The 20,675-nt window shown below is 44.1% G+C and overlaps 1 protein-coding gene across 3 annotated transcripts in view; it reads right to left on the bottom strand.

Moving 5' to 3' along the window:
- LOC108297308 (zinc finger protein 141) overlaps nucleotides 1-17,602 on the bottom strand; it is a 43,608-nt gene extending 26,006 nt beyond the window's left edge. Inside the window, exons 1-3 of one of the 3 annotated variants that reach the window (XM_017520020.2) lie at nucleotides 17,108-17,599; nucleotides 3,949-4,075; nucleotides 3,418-3,513 (exon numbers count right to left, since the gene is read on the bottom strand). In XM_017520020.2, coding sequence (XP_017375509.1) covers nucleotides 3,418-3,513; nucleotides 3,949-4,075; nucleotides 17,108-17,110 — 226 coding nt within the window. In that variant the 5' untranslated portion in view covers nucleotides 17,111-17,599. Of the gene's footprint in view, nucleotides 1-3,417; nucleotides 3,514-3,948; nucleotides 4,076-17,107 lie in introns of all 3 variants that reach the window. The other 2 variants (XM_017520021.2, XM_017520022.2) reach the window with 2 other exon arrangements.
- Between the last annotated feature and the right edge of the window lie 3,073 nt (nucleotides 17,603-20,675).

Genomic DNA, 20,675 nt, shown 5'->3' on the forward strand with positions numbered 1-20,675 from the left:
AAAAAAAAAAAAAAAAAAAAAAAAAAAAAAAATATATATATATATATATAGTATTATACACTAAATACCATAAGATATTAATGACAGAAATTGAAGTAGACGCAAATAAATGGAAACATATTCCATTAGGATAACTAATATTGTCAAAGAATATTATCCAAAGTAATCTACAAATTCAATGTGATCCCTATCAAAATATTACTGGCATTTTTCACAATAATAGAAAACACAATTGAAAAATTTAAGTAACCTTAAACGACTTTAAATAACCTGAGCAATCTTGAGAAAGAACAAAGCTGGGGGGCATTGTACCTTCTTTCTTTCTTTCTTTTTTTTTTTTTTGAGATGGAGTCGGGCTCTGTTGCCAAGGCTGGAGTGCAATGGCACAATCTAGGTTCACTGCAACCTTTGCCTCTTGGGTTCAAGAGATTCTCCTGCCTCAGATTTCAGAGTAGCTGGGATTACAAATGCCCACTACCACACCTGGCTAATTTTTGCATATTTTTAGTAGCGACAGGGTTTCACCATATTGGCCAGGCTAGTCTTGAACTCCTTATCTCAAGTGATCCACCCACCTCGGCCTCCCAAAGTGGTATTACAGGTGTGAGCCGTCTTGCCTGGCAGGCATCATGCTTTCTAATTCCAAACTTTCAAAACAAAAGACTTAAATATAAGAGACAAAATCTTAAAAACTCATGAAGAAAACATATAGAAAAACTTTGGTCATATTGGTCTCAGCAATAACTTTTTTGAAGTGACATCAACAGCACAGCAACAAAATAAAATATAAACAAGTGAGACTGCATCAAAGTAAACAGCTTCTACAAAGAAAAAAACAAAACAAAACAAAAACGCAAAATTTTGCTCCCCTTCCCCCGTCCCCTCCTCCTCTTTAAAAAAATTAAAATTAAAAATAAAATTAGAAAAGCAAAAAATTTTAAAACCCTACAAAATAGAAAAGTATTTGCAAGCCATATCTCTGACAATAAGTTAATATTCAAAATGTGTAAGAAATTTCTGCAATTCAAAGCAAAACAATAATGATAACATATTCAAAAATAGGTAAAAGGTTAGATTTTTTTTTTTTTCTCAAAGAAGAAATACATTCAAGGAAAATCTTGTACGCTGCTGGTGAGATGCAAATTAAAGTAATCATAAAAATACAGTAAAAAATAAAACTAGAACAATCACATAACCTAGCAATACCATTTCTGGGCATAGTACCAAAGGAAATAACTTAGCATCTAGAAGAAATATCTTCCTCCCCATGTTTACTGTAGTACTGTTTACAATAGCCAATACATGGCGTGTGTACATATACATACACAGGATACTATTCAACCATAAGAGAAAAGAAAATCTAGCCATTTACAATGTGGAGAGACCTGGAGGACATTATACTTAATGAAATAAGCCAAGCACAGAAAGACAAAGAAACGGAATCTTCTTAGTTAGATAGGAAATCTAAAAGTGTAGATTTCCTATCTAACTAAACTCACAGAAGCAGACAGCAGAATGGTAGTTGTTAGTGCCTGAGGTTGGGAATGTGAAATGTTGGTCAAGAGTACAAATTTTTAGTTGTAAGTTGAGTAAATCTGAGAAATCTAATGTACATTAGCATTAGATTACCAAAATAGCATTTAAATTTGCTACAACAGTAGGCCTTAAGTATTCTTACTACCAAGCAAAATGGTTATCTATGTGAGGTAATAGATTTACGAACTTGACTATATTTGGTTTCATAATATATATGCATATCAAATCGTTACATTGTATACATTAAATATATAGTTATATAATTTGTATCAGAAAAATCCATGTCACACAAACACAGATGAAGTCCTCACTCAATGTTCAAAATAGGTTCTTGAAAACTGCATCTTTAAATGAAACAATATTGCTATATACCATTCAAACATAACTCCTGTTTGTATCAATTAAACTGATAAAATTAGTTTTCTTAAACTATATGTTGCTTCCCTTAGCTTCCAAGAACTTAATGACAATGTTAAGTGAGAATTTACTATGCACTTATATAACTTATATAGGTGTTGGTGTGAGACACATATTTTTATATAGATACAGATACATCTCAATGATAGAATCTCAGTAGATTTCCTACTAAGACAAAATTATAATAGTTATTAAGAAATAAGGTAACAATTGAGAGCTTGATATATACTTAGCAATGTTCTACGCTGGTTAATGATATAGTGCATTTAAGAAATATAGAAGGTGAGTAGATACTGTAATCCAGTGGTGTCCAACTCTTTGAATGCAAGGCCTTTTTTGCTTTTCTGTATGGAGGATATCACAAAATTTTTTCACAAACCTTTTTTTTCAAGCTCATCAGCTATCATTAGTGTTAGTGTATTTTATGTGTGGCCCAACACAATTTTTCCAATGTGGCCCAGGGGAGACCATTCTTCTTCCAGTGTGGCCTGTGTTGGAAACCCATACTTTTAAACTCTATTATAATTTCCAAAATTTGCACATATGGTTTAAATTACAAACCTGTTTATACTAAAACAATAATATTTTGAAGTAAATTAACATTAGATTTTTTCATATTTAGGAAAATGCTTACTGTTCTGATAAAATGCTGAGTAAGAATTTTTGTAGAATTACATTTGCAACCTCTATAGAATTAAAAATCACTAGGCAGAAAAGATACAACATCTGTCCCTGGTATTCCTGGGATTTCTGTACCAAATCCCAATATGTCCATTACTCACCTTACACATTCTAGACATGATGCAAAAACAGTATATGAAAAAATCCATTACCATAGAGTTCCTAAACACAAATATTCCAATGTCTCCTAAAGCAATGGAACAGCAGTCAGATCATGCAGCCCCTTATAAGTGATAAAGTGGACATTGGCTTTCCCTGTAAACTTAAAAGGAGATCACTGAAGAAAAAAGAGAATTCTTAGACGATTTAACAGGATGGGACAGATGATGACCCTATTTGTGAACATGAGAATAAAAATGCAGCTTTTTCAGAAATTATATTCATTGGAGCGGAGCTTCCCAAACTACTGTTTTTTTTTTTTGAGACGGAGTCTCCCTCTGTTGCCAGGCTGGAGTACAGTGGCAAGATCTCAGCTCACTGCAAGCTGTGCTTCCCAGGTTCACGTGATTTTCCTGCCTCAGCCTCCCAAGTAGCTGGAACTACAGGCACGTGCCACCACATCCAGCTAATTTTTGTATTTTCAGTGGAGACGGAGTTTCACCATGTTGGCCAGGATGGTTTTGATCTTTTGACCTCGTGATCTGACCACCTCGGCCTCCCAAAGTGCTGGGATTACAGGTGTGAGCCACCATACCTGACCCCAAACTACATTTTAAGGCCTGGGTTCCTTCTTGACCTTTGGTCCCCTTGCCTGTGTCCTCTCCTTCATTCACTCTCACTTACCTGGTGGTCTGGCTACTGTCTTACGTATCTTCACATTGAAGGGCTCCTTTCTTTGCTCCAGACAGGTGACCAGGCCTGGGTTAGAGATAGCAACACCTGTTTTATTTTAAAAAAAAAAAAAAAAAAAAAGACTATTGACGGGGATTCTCCAATTACCAACCTAGTACTATGCTAAGCAGAATAGAGAGATTATGGAAGATTCTAGAAAATTAATCCAAAAATTGTTTCCTGACAGAATCTTCAGAATATTTAAGTATTTTAAATCTGTGAGTTCTAAGTTTCACTACCCAGTACTACTGAATCAAAAATAACTTAAAATACGATACAAATTGTATTTTAAGATGTGGGAAATGATACTGCATGTCACTGAATTTCTATAATTACCACTAACCGAAAGTGAAGGACACAAATTAGCTCAAGAAAACAGAAGACTTATGTAACGACAAAACAAAAAAGTTCCCAAGAGACATTCTACAAAGGAATAAAATAAAGCTGAGAAAATTAGGAATTATGTATTAAAGTTATCCTCACCCAGGGAGACCAGGTTTCTGTAGTTCTCCAACATCACATCTTTATATAAATTCTGCTGGGCAGGGTCCAGACATTTCCACTCTTCTGGAGAGAATTCTATGGTCACATCCCTGAATGTTAAGAGTTTCTGAAAATACATATGTATCAAGTTACAGAGTTCTTAATTTGACTACAGGTAAAATAAGTTAAGAGAACTAGTTCTGACATGTGATTGGGATTATCTGACAAAACAACCTTCAACACAGTAATGTTCTCTAAGTATTCTATTCTGTAACTGCGGAAAAAGGAGGGCAAGCAACAATTTCTGTCACTGCAATAAAGAAAATGGCCTCAACAGCACCAAGATGGCCGATTAGGAGCAGCTCAGGATTGCAGCTCCCAGCAAAAGCGCAGAGGGTGAGTGGACACCGCATTTCCAGATGGATTTTTATTGCCCACAGACCAGAAGATTCCAGGCAGAGAAGCCCCACAGGTCGCCGTGAGGATGTTTTGGCCAGTGTGGCTGGCTCAGCTGTTTTGGCCGGAGTGGCTGTTGTGGCTGGCGCCCCGGCGCAGCAGTTCTCGTACAAAATACACAGGTCTGGGCACCATTTTAACTGGTGATTGGACTCAGGGAAGACAGAGCCGCACATTCAACTGATAGAAAATGGGATTGAAACAGGGAGCCAGGCCAGGAGATTCCCAGGCAAAAAAGTGCCATGAATCTCAGAACCGCTGTTTCAGCCAGTGCAGTGGGTCACCGCACAAGAAATCGCACAGATCCCAGCTCCTTTTCAACAGGTGACTGGAACACCTAGGAGACAAAAACAAAAGGCCCTGAGGCAGGGAGTCAGGGGATCAGGCTCGGCTGGTCCCATCCCTACAAAAAAAACAGCAATCTGAAACACTCTGGATTGAGAGTTTCACAGCAAGCACAGCTGAACCCGGGACTGTCCAGCTCTGTGAGGGAGGGGCGTCAGCCATTACCCAGGCACTCCATCACTATGGAGGTAGTTTGCCATTACTGACGCAGCCCGCCGTTGCTGAGGCAGCCCACCATTACAGAGAGAATGCACCATTACAGAGGTGAGCCGACATTGCCGAGGCAGTTCTGACTACACCCGTATAAATAGGACTGCAGGAAAGTTCACACGGCAGCTGGGCGGAGCCCACAGCAGCTCAGCAAAGCCTCTGCAGACAGACAGTGAATAGGCTGCCTCCTTGCTGGGCAAGGCAGTCCTGAAAAAAGCCAGCAGCACAACAGAAACTCATAAATAAAGCCCTAACTCCCCGGGACAGAGCACCTGGGAAAAAAAGGGCGTTTATGAGTTCTGCTGCAGCGGAATTAAACGTACCTGCCCAGCAACTCTGAATGAACCACAGAGCTCACAGCTCAGCACTTGAGCTCCTATAAAGGACAGACTGTCTCCTCAAGCAGCTCCCTGACCCCCATATAGCCAAAGAGTCACCTCATAAAGGAGAGCTCAGACTGACATCAGGCGGGTATCCTTCAGGGACAAAGATAGCAGAAGAAGAAACTGGCAGCAACCCTTACTGTTCTGCAGCCGCTGCAGGTGATCCCCAGGCAAGCAGGGCCTGGAGTGGACCTCGGCAGCCCTACAGTAGAGGTCCTGACTGTCAGAAGAAAAACTAAGAAACAGAAAGAAATAACTTCATCATCAACAAACTGGACGTCCACACAGAGACACAATCAGAAAGTCAACAACTACAAAGATGACAGGTGGATAAATACACAAAGATGGGAAGAAACCAGCACAAAAAGGATTAAAACACCCGAAATCAGAACGCCTCTCTTCCTACAACAGATCACAACTCCTCACCAGCAAGGGAACAAGGCTGGATGGAAAATGAGTGTGATGAATTGACAGAAACAGGCTTCAGAAGGTGGGTAATAAGAAACTTCTGTGAGCTAAAAGAACATGCTCTAACCCAATGCAAAGAAACTAAGAACCTCGAAAAAAGATTTGACGAAATGTTAATGAGAATAAACAACTTAGAGAGGAACATAAGTGAATTGATGGAGCTGAAAAACACTACATAAGAACTTCACAAAGCATACACAAGTTTCAACAGCCGAACTGACCAAGCAGAAGAAAGGATACCAGATGTCGAAGATCAACTCAATGAAATAAAGTGAGAAGGCAAGATTAGAGAAAAAAGGGTAAAAGCAAATGAACAAAGTCTCCAAGAAGTATGGGACTATGTGAAAAGACCTAATCTACGTTTGATAGGTGTACCTGAATGTGACAGAGAGAATGAATCCAAACTTGAAAATACTCTTCAGGATATTATCCAGGAAAACTTCCCCAACCTAGCAAGGCAGGCCAATATTCAAGTCCAGGAAATACAGAGAGCACCACAACAATATTCCTCAAGAAGAGCAACCCCAAAGCACATAATCGTCAGATTCACCAGGGTTGAAATGAGGAAGAAAATGCTAAGGTCAGCCAGAGAGAAAGGTCGGGTTACCCACAAAGGGAAGCCCATCAGACTAACAGTGGACCTCTCAGCAGAAATCCGACAAGCCAAAGAGAATAGAGGCCAATATTCAACATCCTTAAAGAAAAGAACTTTCAACCCAGAATTTCATATCCAGCCAAACTAAGCTTCATAAGTGAACGAAAAATAAAATCCTTTACGAACAAGCAAGTGCTCAGAGATTTCATCACCACCAGGCCTGCTTTACAAGAGCTCCTGAAAGAGGCACTAAACATACAAAGGAACAACCAGTACCAGCCACTCCAAAAACATACCAAATGGTAAAGAGCATCTACACAATGAAGAAACTATATCAACTAATGGGCAAAACAGCCAGCTAGCATCAAAATGGCCGGACCAAATTCACACTTAACAATATTAACCCTAAATGTAAATGGGCTAAATGCCCCAATCAAAAGACACAGACTGCCAAATTGGATAAAAAGCCAAAATCCATTGGTGTGCTGTATCCAGGAAACCCATCTCACATGCAAGGATACACAAAGGCTCAAAATAAAGAAATGGAGGAAGAATTACCAAGCAAATGGAGGGCAAAAAAACAAACAAACAAACAAACAAACAGGAGTTGCAATTCTGATCTCAGATAAAATAGACTTTAAAGCAACAAAGATCAAAAGAGACAAAGAAGGACGTTACATAATGGTAAAAGGGTCAATGCAACAAGAAGAGCTATGATCCTAAATATATACGCACCCAATACAGGAGCACCCAGATACATAAGGCAAGTTCTTAATGACTTACAAAGAGACTTAGACTACCAACAATAATAGTGGAAGACTTTAACACCCCATTGGCAATATTAGACAGATCAATGAGATAGAAAATTAACAAGGATATCCAGGACTTGAACTCAGACCTGGACCAAGCAAACCTAATAGACATTTACAGAACTCTCCACCCCAAGTCCACAGAATATACATTCTTCTTAGCACCACATCACACCTACTCTAAAATTGACCACATAATTGGAAGTAAATCACTCCTCAGCAAATGCAAAAGAACGGAAATCTTAACAAACAGTCCCTCAGACCACAGTGCAATCAAGTTAGAACTCGGAATTCAGAAACTAACTCAGAACCACACAGTTTCATGGAAACTGAACAACTGGCTCTTGAATGTTGACTGGATAAACAATGAAATGCAGGCAGAATTAAAGATGTTCTTCGAAACCAGTGAGAATGAAGACACAACATACCAGAATCTCTGGGACACATTTAAAGCAGTGTCTAGAGAAAAATATATAGCAATAAATGCCCACACGAGAAGCAAGGAAAGATCTAAAATTGACACCCTGTAGTCAAAATTGAAAGAGCTAGAGGAGCAAGACCAAAAAAACTCAAAACCTAGCAGAAACAAGAAATAACTAAAATCAGAGCAGAACTCAAGGAGATGGAGACACAAAACCTTTCAAAAAAATCAATAAATCCAGGAGCTGGTTTTTTGAAAAGTTCAACAAAATAGACAGACCACTAGCCAGATTAATAAAAAAGAAAAGAGAGAATAATCAGATAGTTGCAATAAAAAATGATAAAGGGGATATCACCACAGATTCCACAGAAATACAAACCATCATAAGAGATTATTACAAACATCAGAGATTATTATCTCTATGCACATAAACTAGTAAACCTGGAAGAAATAAATTCCGGGACACTTGCATCCTCCCAAGCCTAAACCAAGAATAAGCCGAAACCCTAAATAGGCCAATAATAAGGTCGGAAGTGGAGGCAGCAATTAAGAGCCTACCACCCAAAAAATGCCTAGGTCCAGACGGGTTCACAGCCAAAATCTACCAGACATACAAAGAGGAGATGGTACCATTCCTTCTGAGACTATTCCAAACAATCCAAAATGAGGGAATCCTTACCAAATTATTTTATGAGACCAACATCGTCCTGATACCAAAACCTGGCAGAGACACAACAAGAAAAGAATACTTCAGGCCAATATCCATGATGAACATAGATGCAAAAATCTTCAATAAAATACTGGTAAACTGATGGTAACAGCACATCAAAAAGCTTATCCACCATGATCAAGTAGGCTTCATCCTGGGAATGCAAAGCTGGTTCAACATACACAAGTCTATAAACGTAATTCACCACATAATCAGAACCAAAGACAAAAACCACATGATTTTCTCAATTGATGCAGAGAAGGCCTTTGAAAAAATTCAACAGCCCTTTATGCTAAAAACCCTCAATAAACTAGGTATAGATGAAACATATCTCAAAATAATAAAAGCTATTTATGACAAACCAACAGCCAATATCATACTGAATGGGCAAAAACTGGAAGCATTCCCTTTGAAATCTGACACTAGACAAGGATGCCCTCTCTCACCACTCCTACTCAATATAGTATTGGAAGTTCTAGCCAGAGCAATCAGGCAGATGGAGAAACATTTCATGTTCATGGTTAGGAAGAATCAATATCATTAAAATGGCCATACTGTCCAAAGTAATTTACAGATTCAATGCTATCCCCATCAAGGTACCAATGACGTTCTTCACAGAGCTGGAAAAAAACACCTTAAACTTCATATGAAACCAAAAGAGAGCCTGCATAGCCAAGTCAATTCTAAGCAAAAAGAACAAAGCGGGAGGCATCACACTACCAGACTTCAAACTATACTACAAGGCTACAGTAATCAAAACAGCATGGTACTGGTACCAAAACAGAGATATAGACCAATGGAACAGAGCAGAGTCCTCGGAGGCAACACCAGACATCTACCACCATCCGGTCTTTGACAAACCTGACAAAAACAAGAAATGGGGAAAGGAGTTCCTGTTTAATAAATGGTGTTGGGAAAACCTGCTAGCCATGTGCAGAAAGCAGAAACTGGACCCCTTCCTGACACTTTACACTAAAATTAACTCCAGATGGATTAAAGACTTAAACATAAGACCTAACACCATAAACACCCTAGAAGAAAATCTAGGCAAAACCATTCAGGACATAGGCGTAGGCAAGGACTTCATGACCAAAACACCAAAAGCATTGGCAACAAAAGCCAAAATAGACAAATGGGACCTAATCAAACTCCACAGCTTCTGCACAGCAAAAGAAACAGTCATTAGAATGAATTGGCAACCAACAGAATGGGAAAAAAATTTTGCTATGTACCCATCTGACAAAGGGCTGATATCCAGAATCCACAAAGAACTAAAACAGATCTACAAGAAAAAAACAAACAAGTCCATTCAAAAGTGGGCAAAGGACATGAACAGACACCTTACAAAAGAAGACATACATGAGGCCAACAAACATAAAAAAATGCTCATCATCACTGGTCATTAAAGAAACAGAAATCAAAACTACATTGAGATACCACCTCACGCTAGTTAGAATGGCGATCATTAAAAAATCTGGAGACAACAGATCCTGGAGAGGATGTGAAGAAATAGGAACACTTTTACACTGTTGGGGGGAGTGCAAATTAGTTCAACCATTGTGGAAGACAGTGCGGCAATTCCTCAAGGACCTAGACATAGAAATTCCATTTGACCCAGCAATCCAATTACTGGGTATATATCCAAAGGATTATAAATCGTTCTACTATAAAGACACATGCAGACGAACGTTCATTGCGGCACTGTTTCCAATAGCAAAGACCTGGAACCAACCCAAATGCCCATCGATGATAGACTGGACAGAGAAAATGTGGCACATATACAACACCATGGAATACTATGCAGCCATCAAAAATAATGAGTTCATGTCATTCGTAGGGACATGGATGAACCTGGAAACCATCATTCTCAGCAAACTGACACAAGAACAGAAAATCAAACACCACATGTTCTCACTCATAGGTGGGTGATGAACAATGAGAACACATGCACACAGGGAGGGGAGCATCACACACTAGGGTCTGTAGGGGGGAAATAGGGGAAGGACAGCGGGGGGTGGGGATCTCGGGAGAGATAGCATGGGGAGAAATGCCAGATACAGGTGATCGGGAGGAAGGTTGCACATCACACTGCCATGTGTGTACCTATGCAACAATCTTGCATGTTCTTCACATGTACCCCAAAACCTAAAATGCAATAAAAAAATAAAAATAATAATTAAAAAAAAAAGAAAGGAAAATGGGCTACACTGACATGCCCCTACCAAAACCAAGCAGACTAGACCCTGTGACCTCCTGGAAAACAGGTTGAACTCGCCTCTCAGTAAAGTATCTGGAAGCCCTCATGCTTGACCCTGGCATTGCTTTAGAATCATGCGAGGAACTGAATTTAAAAAACAGGGATGTTTTCAACCAGAATAACAGACAGAATCTGTGAAGAGGGTACACCTGGTGGTTTCTCTTCAAACTGACCATGTGATCCTATTGGAAGACTGGGCTAAGAGACACCGAGTTAAGCATTGCCTCTCAAGCTTCAATGTACATATAAATTATTTCATATTCTAGTCCTCAGTTTAAGTAACAAAATTCTGCAGGTTTGAAAAGGGTCCATGAATTAGCTGTTTATAGCAAGTCTCCTGTTAATGCTCACGCTCCTCCCCCAGACCCATTATAGCACTGCCCAACTAGAGAAAGCAGACATATAGCACACAGAGTCCCTTACCCCAACACCCTTATCACAACACAAATACTTTTCATCCGAAGATAAGACCATCAATCATCATCTTGAAACATGGCATTCTCTGCAGCCCTTTAAAGGTTACAGAAGTAGGAAACGGTGGCAATTTCTAAGTCTGCATTTGAAAAACAACATGTGCACCTGCATTAATGCCATCTTTATGGGGCATGTAATACATGCTCAGACATATGTCACGAAGCACTGTGCTAGGATGCTCACATTATGAGTGTTAATTCTCATAACATCCTGGGTGGTGGATACTAAGCGTCCTATACTTCCCAGATTTAAATGCAGGGCCCAGAATTTCTATTTCCTTTCTTTTTTCCCCGCACTGATTTTTTTTTAGTGCATAGAATAATAGCTAGTAAATATAAAAGGATGGGAGAGAGACAGAAAGAAAGTGTTAAGTACAATTCAGAGGAATTTTTTATTCTTGTGTTTCTATTTACTTTGAGACTTGTAAGAAATAGCCACTGAAACTGCAGGGATGGAGAACAGGTTGCTGGATGGGATGTCTCTAGAAACACTGGTTTTAAATTTATAGAAAAGATTTAAGGCCCCAAAGTATCTAGCTTTTCCCTACTTATTGGCTTTTGGGTTTTAGAAAATTGTGAGCACCAGCTCTGGAGAGGAGGTAGGCGTAGCCACTCCAAGCTCTGATCTCTTCTAATTAGTTCTGTGAGAGATTTCAGTGTGGGGTGAGACCTGGACAAGGATCAGAAGAGGGTGGATCTGGGCAGGGATGGGACTGAAACTGGGCCCTCTGCCCTCTGCTGTCTATGCCACTAAGTACTTTCAGTTTTGTCTTTTCTAAGCCTGACCAAGGGAAATTTGATTCCCAGAGTTTGTGAAATTTTAATTTATTTTAACCACTTCCCTGTCTCTTTTGTAACATACAATAACAAGGAATTTAACCAAAACCCTTATGTTTCTCTAGAGCAATTATATTAGAAGTTATTTATTCTTAGCAAGGTAAACACAATAAAAATAATTACAAATTCTCTTCTGTCAATGAATAGCCATTCACATGGTGGCATCAAAACTCACAAAACAGGCTGGGTACAGAGGCTCACACCTGTAATCCCAGCACTTTGGGAGGCCCAGGTAGGCAGATCACAAGACCAGGAGTTCAAGACCAGCCTGGCCAATATGGTGAAACCCTGTCTCTACTAAAAATACATAAAAAAATTAGCCAATGTTGTTGCAGCCTACGCAGCCACCTGTAGTCCCAACTACTCAAGAGACTGGAGAATCAATTCAACTTGGGACGTGGAGATGGCAGCCACTGCACTCTAGCCTAGATGATAGAGCGAGACTCCGTCTCAAAAAACAAACAAACAAACAAACAAACAAAACCAACTCACAAAACAATAAAGGGGAAGTAGCCCAAATGAAGCTTAAGTCTCCTGTACAGTTTCCGTCTTTGTACTGAACACATGATGCTGAATTCAACCATTTATTCATGTGCTCTACACTGCAAGTTCCTTGAGGGTAGGGACCATGACTGCTTCATGTTTTTTTCTAATGACTACATGAAATATAAGCAATTAGCTTATTGATCAATTTCAGTCTCCAGATATCTTTATTTTTCACCAAAGAACCAGAAAACTAGAGCAACTCTTATCTGGGTACAAACCAAGGAGATTATTTTTGTGATGGGAGGAACAAACCCTGGATGAATCACTTCTTTTCCTCTGAAATGGGAGCAGAATTAGACCTCGTGGCCAGACTGACCCTAGTCTGCATAAGACATCCTCAAATATATCAAATAGTCATAGATGCTGGTGAGAGTATCCCCAGTGACCCTGCGCTGACAGGCAGGAGAGACTAAGGCTGACTTTGTGGGGTCCAAACAGAAAATGGAACAGCCCTGGTGGAGCTGCAGATCCTGGATCCAGATGCGATTGCCCGTCCCTGATCAGCTAGTAGGGGAAGGACAAAAGTACTCTACTCAAGTAACAGTTTACAGGGAGGCATAGTTGTGATTATGGCTCTGGATATTTTGTAGCCCTGATCTCCTACTGCTAAGGTGCTTGTTTACACTTACAGATTCTGCCATAGGATTCTATTTATACCAGAAGCCTTGCACACAGCTATAGCAGGTCACAGGACAAGATCTGAAAACTCAAAGAGCTCCACTATGAAAATGGGGCTTAAGACGTCTATGTTGACCTCTTGTGATGCAGAAAATGCCTTCTGTTAGTTTTCTGTATGTCTTTTATTCAAAGTCTGGCCCAGTCTTGGGAATCCTAGGCAGAGGCCGGCTTTTATATGCAGATTCTAGATGGGATCAATGTGCTTCTGCATTCTTATGGGTTACAGCAAGCAGAGTAAAACCAGAGGACAGATCCTCTCATGGAGGCTCCTTCAACACATTCTAAAGAATATTTTGACCTAAAAGGAAAAATCTGGGATAAATGTAACATAGAGTTTATTTGGGCCAAAGCTTGAAGACTGCAACCCTGTAGTATAAAGCTGCCCTGAATATACACTCCAATTAGAAGCAGTTACAAGTTTTGTTGTTGTTGTTGTTGTTGTTTGAGATGGAGTCTGTTGGCCAGGCTAGAGTGCAGTGGTGCAATCTTGGCTCACGGCAACCTCCACCACCCGGGTTCAAGTGATTCTCCTGTCTCTGCCTTTAGAGTAGCTGGGACTACAGACATGTTCCACCATGCTCAGCTAATGTTTTGTATTTTTAGTAGAGACAGGGTTTCACCATATAAGCAAGGATGCTCTTGATCTCCTGACCTCGTGATCCGCCCACCTCGGCTTCCCAAAGTGCTGGGATTACAGGCACAAGTATATTTTTAAAGGCAAAAGAAAGGCAGAGGGAACTGAAAGAAAGCTGTCAGAAAATCTTACTGGTTTATAAAATTAACATAGGTTAGCAACTGGCAGTATACATTGTTAAGCAATAAGGTGTGGGTTATAGTGTCCAGTATGGCATTATTAGGTTAATTTATATCCACTTGTGGCAATAGCAAGCAATTTCAAAAGACAAATAGTTCAAAGAGGGGAACGGTAGGACTGTGGTCTCATTTTAACACATCCCTGGGTCTCATAATTAAAAGATCTTGCATTTCTCAGATAAAAGTTCTGTTCTTTTCTCAAATCCCAGGACATAAATTCAGAATTTGGAACTGCACATTTAAGGCTTGGAGGGCTGGTGAGCTATGCACATTTGTGGGCATTTGGGCAAAGGGAGGAGGGAGATGAAGTTCTCAGGTTTAATTAATGTACATGTGTGATCCTGGTTGGGTTCATGGGCTCCATGATCTCTGAATCAGTGTCAGATCTGAAGATGCCTGGTGCACTGAAGAAGGTGGAATAACTAATTGCGGTCCTAAAAAGTAACTTTGTAGAAATCTAGTCTAACTGCTCTAAAAGGGATTGCAGATCCCAAATAGAGAGACCATTTTGTTTGCAGCTTTGGAAAGCACTTTGCTGATGTGGGTTGTGACTAGAATCCTGAGAAAGACAGTTTTCCTCTAAAGTGAAGCCTGGTGGGTACTTTGCGTATAGCATCTGGTAATTCTGGGCAGTGTGTGGAAAGTATAACTAAAAGCAAAATCATCTCTGAACTCTCCACAATAACAGAACAGTAAGAAAATGTGTTGTTATATAATTAAACAAAATGTGACGGGCATGCATTACAGCAATCTACTGAGATTGTAAACAGAAAGAAAGTCACCATAATTAGTTCTCAAGCAGACGACTTGACAGCATCACTTGACACACACAGTTTATAATAATGTCATCTAATTTGGGAGGTCATCTGGGTTTCCTAATCGGTAAAATTCAAATGGAAAATAAACTTCCTGCAGCTTCATAACAGAAGGTAGATGTGAAGTGTGATGTCAGGTACCTGCTGAAGGCAGCCTCCTATTCTCCTACAGAAACTGTGGAATAGGGTGTAGGTTATTGCTATTTACATTTCTTTTTTCTTTTTTTTTTTTTTGAGACGGAGTTTCGCTCTTGTTACCCAGGTTGGAGTGCAATGGCGCGATGTTGGCTCACCACAACCTTCGCCTCCCGGGTTCAAGCAATTCTCCTGCCTCAGCCTCCCGACTAGCTGGGACTACAGGCGCGAGCCACCATGCCCAGCAAATTTTTGTATTTTTTAGTAGAGACAGGGTTTCACCATGTTGACCAGGATGGTCTCAATCTCTTGACCTTGTGATCCACCCGCCTCGGCCTCACAAAGGACTGGGATTATAGGCGTGAGCCACTGCTAGGGCCCGCTAGTTACATTTCAAAGCAACAGTTTCCATGTCCTAGATAAAGACAATTTTGAGTCAAAAAAGACAAATGACCTAGTTAATAGATAAAAACGATTTACATATGTTTCAAAGAAGTGTAGAAAACATTTAAATAAAAAAGTTTTAAAACTAAATGCTTTAAGAAAAGGCAGAAGAACAAAACTTCTTCACTCATTCTAAAGAGAAAGCATTAAGCCTCTTCTTTCTAATTTGTGTTTGCTCCTACAACAGCCATGTCTAAAGGCATGGTCTTGAACTCACTAACTTCTTAATTCTAGTAGCATATGAGGGAAGGACTTGGGTACACTGTGTGCACAGGAAACACGATTTGTGAGGAAAGGAAAAAGCAGACAAGAGAAAGCAGATATCAAGAGCCTTGGATGGGGGTAGGGCAGGATTGACAAAAGGACTGGTTTGTGCTACAAGTACAGACTCAGGCAGGGTTACTTTCTGACTCATTTCTGTGTCCATAAAGCACGAATAGATTAGCATCAGGAGGTCCAGAAGCCTGGGTTGGTGAAGGAATCAGGTTCCTGCTACAGATCCACTGTCTGGGGTTGAGATGAGCCAGGAGTCTTCTGGGCAGTGTGGGTGCTCTTGGCAGAACACTCTAGGGGCAAAGCTGCCATGGACACAATTCCTGAGGGAGGAACCCTATCCTGGGAGGGGTGTGACCATGCGAATGCGCAGTGGGCGTGCTCAGCAGTGGGTTAGAATAGGGTGAGGGCTAGCAGCAGGGTGCAGAAGAGGCAATTCTCAGAACTCCTTTCCTCTAAGCTTCCAGTCCCCTCTCTCCTCTGGAAGAACAGGAAGACCTGGAAGAACAGGACAGTGCCCAGCAGGATAGGCCGTGGGAAGAACCCAGTGACGCATCCCGCAAACACCAGGCATCTCCCTTCAGCCCAGGCCCAGTCATGTCTTTCTTCTGACAGAAAACATGCAGTCAACACCAGTCAATGCTCCACCCCAACTGGACATCCAGCAACTCACTAACGACACCACTCAGTGTCAGCGCCGACCCCACAAGCTCAGTGCTCTTCCGCAGCTGCACCCCGCAGACGCCAGTCCCTGCCTCTGGACACCCGTCTTCATTCCTGAATGCCCGCCTACAAACCAAGGGCGCCCCCACCCTCCTCAGGTTCAATCACGTGGCAGAACTACTCAGAACTCAGCGAAGCGCTGGGCGCACCTCCGCCGGTGTATTCTAAAAGATGCCCCTCAGGAACGCCAAGCGGAGGAGACGCTCAGAGCGAGGGAACTGGCGGGAAAGACGGGGCGGGCGGGTGATTCGCTTCGCTCCCTCACACACCTCACAAAAGCCTTTCCTTCAAGACCCGCGGGCAGCCCCCAAACCACGAGCCACGGCCGGGGCTGTCCCATCCATGAGTCCCCGTTTGCTCACAGGAACTCCATGTTTTCACGGAGCCTCCCTCTAATTCCGAACAGGGTCCAGTAGGGACGGGACCCCGGACCACAGCGCCTCCCACGCAGGCACCGCGCACGCCGCGCCGGCGTCTTCCCGATCAGCTCCTCCTCACCTCACAGCCCGGGGAAGGTGCGGGCTGCGGGCGCAGAGCTGCACAAGAAGGGCTGCGGGCGCAGAGCTGCACAAGAAGGGCTGCAGGCTGGGCCAGAGCCGCCGTGCGGGGACCGACGGGAGCCCGGGTCCCTCACCGGAGGGGACTGAGGACCGACGGCTGAGCGGCGGCAGCCGGAACTCGGCTCACAGACTCGGTCCCGCCGCCGCCATTTCCCGCCGGTTCCGATGAGGCCTCCCCAGCCTCGGGACGCCCTGCCCCGCACACTCACCATTTCTGGGCTTCAGGGTGTCGCGGAGTCTTAGCTACGAATCATCCGATGCCCGCAGCTCACGGAGCGACGGAGGCCGAGGCTGTGGCCGAATCACCCGGGCCTCCCTGAGGGGGTGGAAGCAGGCGGTGAGGCCCTAACCTGAGCCCTGGCAGTAGCGAGAGGCAAAGGCCGCGCCAGATCCGGGAAGCCGCTGTGTCCTCTCCGGCTGCGCGCCTCACTGGGCAGCTCTCGCCCCAGCGCTCTGATTGGATAGGACTCCGATCCCCGCCCTCAGGCCTTGAGTGATAGAAGTTGCAACCATACACTGCACTGAATGTGGTGAGAGTCAGAGACTGGGGCCTTCAGGAACTTTCAGCCAGGGGTTTCTCTCCGTGCTTGGCTAGACACAGCACAAGGGTCATTTTTTAACCTTGTAGTGTGTCAGGCGATGTCCATTTAGAAATTATATGCGCACGCACACAGACGTACACACGCGAGCGCGCAAACACACAGTCACAAACACATAGTCACACAGTGACACACGTCACACAGCCACATGTCACAGTCATACACACACACATACAGTCACACACAAGGTGACACACAGTCACACACACAGTCACACACAGTCACAGTCACGCAGTCATACAGTCACACACAAGGTGACAGTCACACACAGAAACAGACACACATAGTGATATACAGTGACACACGGCGTCACACACAGAATCTCACACACAGAGTAAAACACACATAGTGATATACAGTGACACACACACACACACAGAATCTCACACACACACAGCCCGTCCTTCCTCCAGGCCCACGAATCACCTTTCCACAAACCCCGCCTTGGGGCGCAGCCCGCATGCTGACCTCAGTCCGTCCTCACACAGCGAGTGGGGTGCGCGGCCCTCCCTGACGCGGGAGGAGCAGGTTCAGGGGAGTCGGTCGCGCATCCCCAGCGCCCTGCGGGCCTCGGGTGAGGAACGCTTCGGGACCGGTCGCCGCTGCTGAGGACGCCCTCCTCGCCAGGAAGCGGGGTCCTGGGGGGCCGGTCTCTGCCCGCTGTGAACAACAGCTCAGTGGTGTCCTCGCGGCAAGCAGCAAATGCGCAGGAAGGGACCGTCCCGTCTTTGGCCTCAGCTTCGTGTCGGTAAAATGGGGGTGAGGGGGCCTCGGTCAGGCCTCGGAGCGCGGCTAGCGGGGAGATGTGGGCTGAGAGTGTGTCTCCATCCCCAAGCCCACCCGGAGCTGTGCGGGGAGAGGCGGCCCCAGGACCCTCGGTACCGAGCAGCTCCCGGGGCTCCCGGCAGCCGCAGCCCCGCCGCCCCCACCCCGGGCCGCGCAGCCCCGGTCCCCTTCGCCCCACCGCGCGGTCGCTTTGAGGTCGGCCGGGGTCTGCCCGGCGATGGCGGCGCTGCAGCCCCTGGAGTCCTCCCGGCGGTGCCGAGGACGTGGACCCCGGAGAGGTGGGAGTGGGCGCCCCGAGCCCAGTCCCCGCCCGGACCCGGCCGCCGTCGGCCAAACCAGGGCGGGGGCGGACACCGTGGGCGTCCAGGGCGAAGCCGGGCCCTCGCCGCTGGGCGACCCCCTGAGCCGCGGAGCCCCGTGGGGTGGAGCCGGGTCAGGGCCCTCGGCTCCGGGCGTGGGCCGCTGCGTCTCGGGTGGGCCAGGGCCCAGGACGCGCCCAGGAGTCCGACCTCATGGCGCTGCACGGTGGGGAGCCGGGCTGGGGACAGTGCCAGGGCTGCCCCGACGCCAGCGGCCCCGCAGGCCCCAGGGGCCGCCTGTGGAAAGGCAGGACAGGTGCATTAAGCGAGCAGAAAAGTCACTGGCCAGCTGCTGAGCAGAACGCCTGGTGGGAAGGTATGCTCACGCAGTGCTTGGACAGGATTCACGTAATCTGACACTTGTCTGCTTGGGCAAACAGATGCTCATATGCTTACACAGAATAGATATTGTGATGGTGGAGGGTCAATGGATGCTACGAGTAAAAATTACAGAGTCATGAGTTACTTTAAACAAGCAGTGGTGAAGGATCCCCTTCTGCAAGTTGGCCGGGCTTGAGGTATACTCATTCCATGTCTTTGATTTACATGGATATGAAACCTGGTAATATTTCCATGTATCAGACCTCAATCCCCAATGCAGCCTCTGAAGAAGGAGATGAAGAGGACTGGGTGGATCGGTCATTTTCATGCTCCTGTTAAAGACATGCCTGAGACTGGGTGATTTATAAAGAAAAAGAGGTTTAATAGACTCACAGTTCCATATGGATGGGGAGGCCTCACATTCATGGCAGAAGATAAAAGAGAAAATGAGAGAATCTAGTTAAAGGGTTTTTCCCTTATAAAACCATCAGATCTCTCAGGAGATTTGCAAACTAGCAGGAGAACAGTACTGGGGAAACTGCCCCCATTATTCAATTAACTCCCACAGGTCTCTCTCACAATACATGGGAATTATGAGAACTACAGTTCAAGATGAGATTTAGGTGGAGAAACAGCCAAATCATATCATTCCACCTTTGGCCACTCCCAAATCTCGTGTTCTCACATTTCAAAACCAATCATGCCTTCCTTACAGTCTCTGAAAGTCTTAAGTCATTTCAGCATTAACTCAAAAGTCCACAGACCAAAGTCTCATCTGAGACAAGGCAAGTCCCTTTTGCCTATGAGCCTGTAAATCAAAAGCAAGTTACTTACTTCCTAGATACAGTGGGGGTACAGGCATTGGGTAAACAGCCATTACAAATAGGAGAAACTGGCCCCCAAGATGGGGGCTACAGGTCCAAATACAGCAGGGCAGTCAAATCTTAAAGCTCCAAAATGATCTTTGACTCCATGTCTCATATCCAGGTTATGCTGATGTAAGAGGTGGGTTCCCATGGTCTTGGGGAGCTCTGCCTCTGTGGCTTTGCAGGGCACAGCCTCCCTCCTGGCTGCTTTCATGGACTGGCACTGAGTGTCTGTAGCTTTTCCAGGTGCATGGTGTCAGTGGATCTACCATTCTGGGGTCTGGAGGATGGTGGACCTCTTCTCACAGCTCCACTAGGTAGTGCCCCAGTGGGGACTCTGACCCCGCATTTCCCTTACTCACTGCCCTAGCAGAGGTTCTCCATGAGGGCCTTGCCCCTGCAGCAAACTTTTGCCTGGGCATCTAGGCATTTCCATACATCTTCTGAAATCTAGGCGGAGGTTCTCAAAACCCAGTTCTTGTTGAACCTACAGGCTCAACACCATGTGGAAGCTGCTAAGGCTTGGGGCTTGCACACTCTGAAGCCACAGCCCGAGTTGTATATTGGCCCTTTTTAGCCATGGCGGTAGTGGCTGGGATGCAAGGCACCAAGTCCCTATGCTGTGCAAAGCAGGAGGGCCCTGGGCTCAGCCCATGAAACCATTTTTTCCTCCTAGGCCTCCTGGCCTGTGATGGCAGGGGATGCCATGAAGATCTGTGACACATTCTGGAGACGTTTTCCCCATTGCCTTGATGAGTAACATTTGGCTCCACTGTCATTGCATATTTCTGCAGCTGGTTTGAATTTCTCCTCAGAAAATGGGTTTTTCTTTTACTTTTTTTTTTT

This window comes from Cebus imitator, unplaced genomic scaffold, assembly GCF_001604975.1.
Source record: "Cebus imitator isolate Cc_AM_T3 unplaced genomic scaffold, Cebus_imitator-1.0 Scaffold791, whole genome shotgun sequence".
Lineage (NCBI taxonomy): Eukaryota > Metazoa > Chordata > Mammalia > Primates > Cebidae > Cebus > Cebus imitator.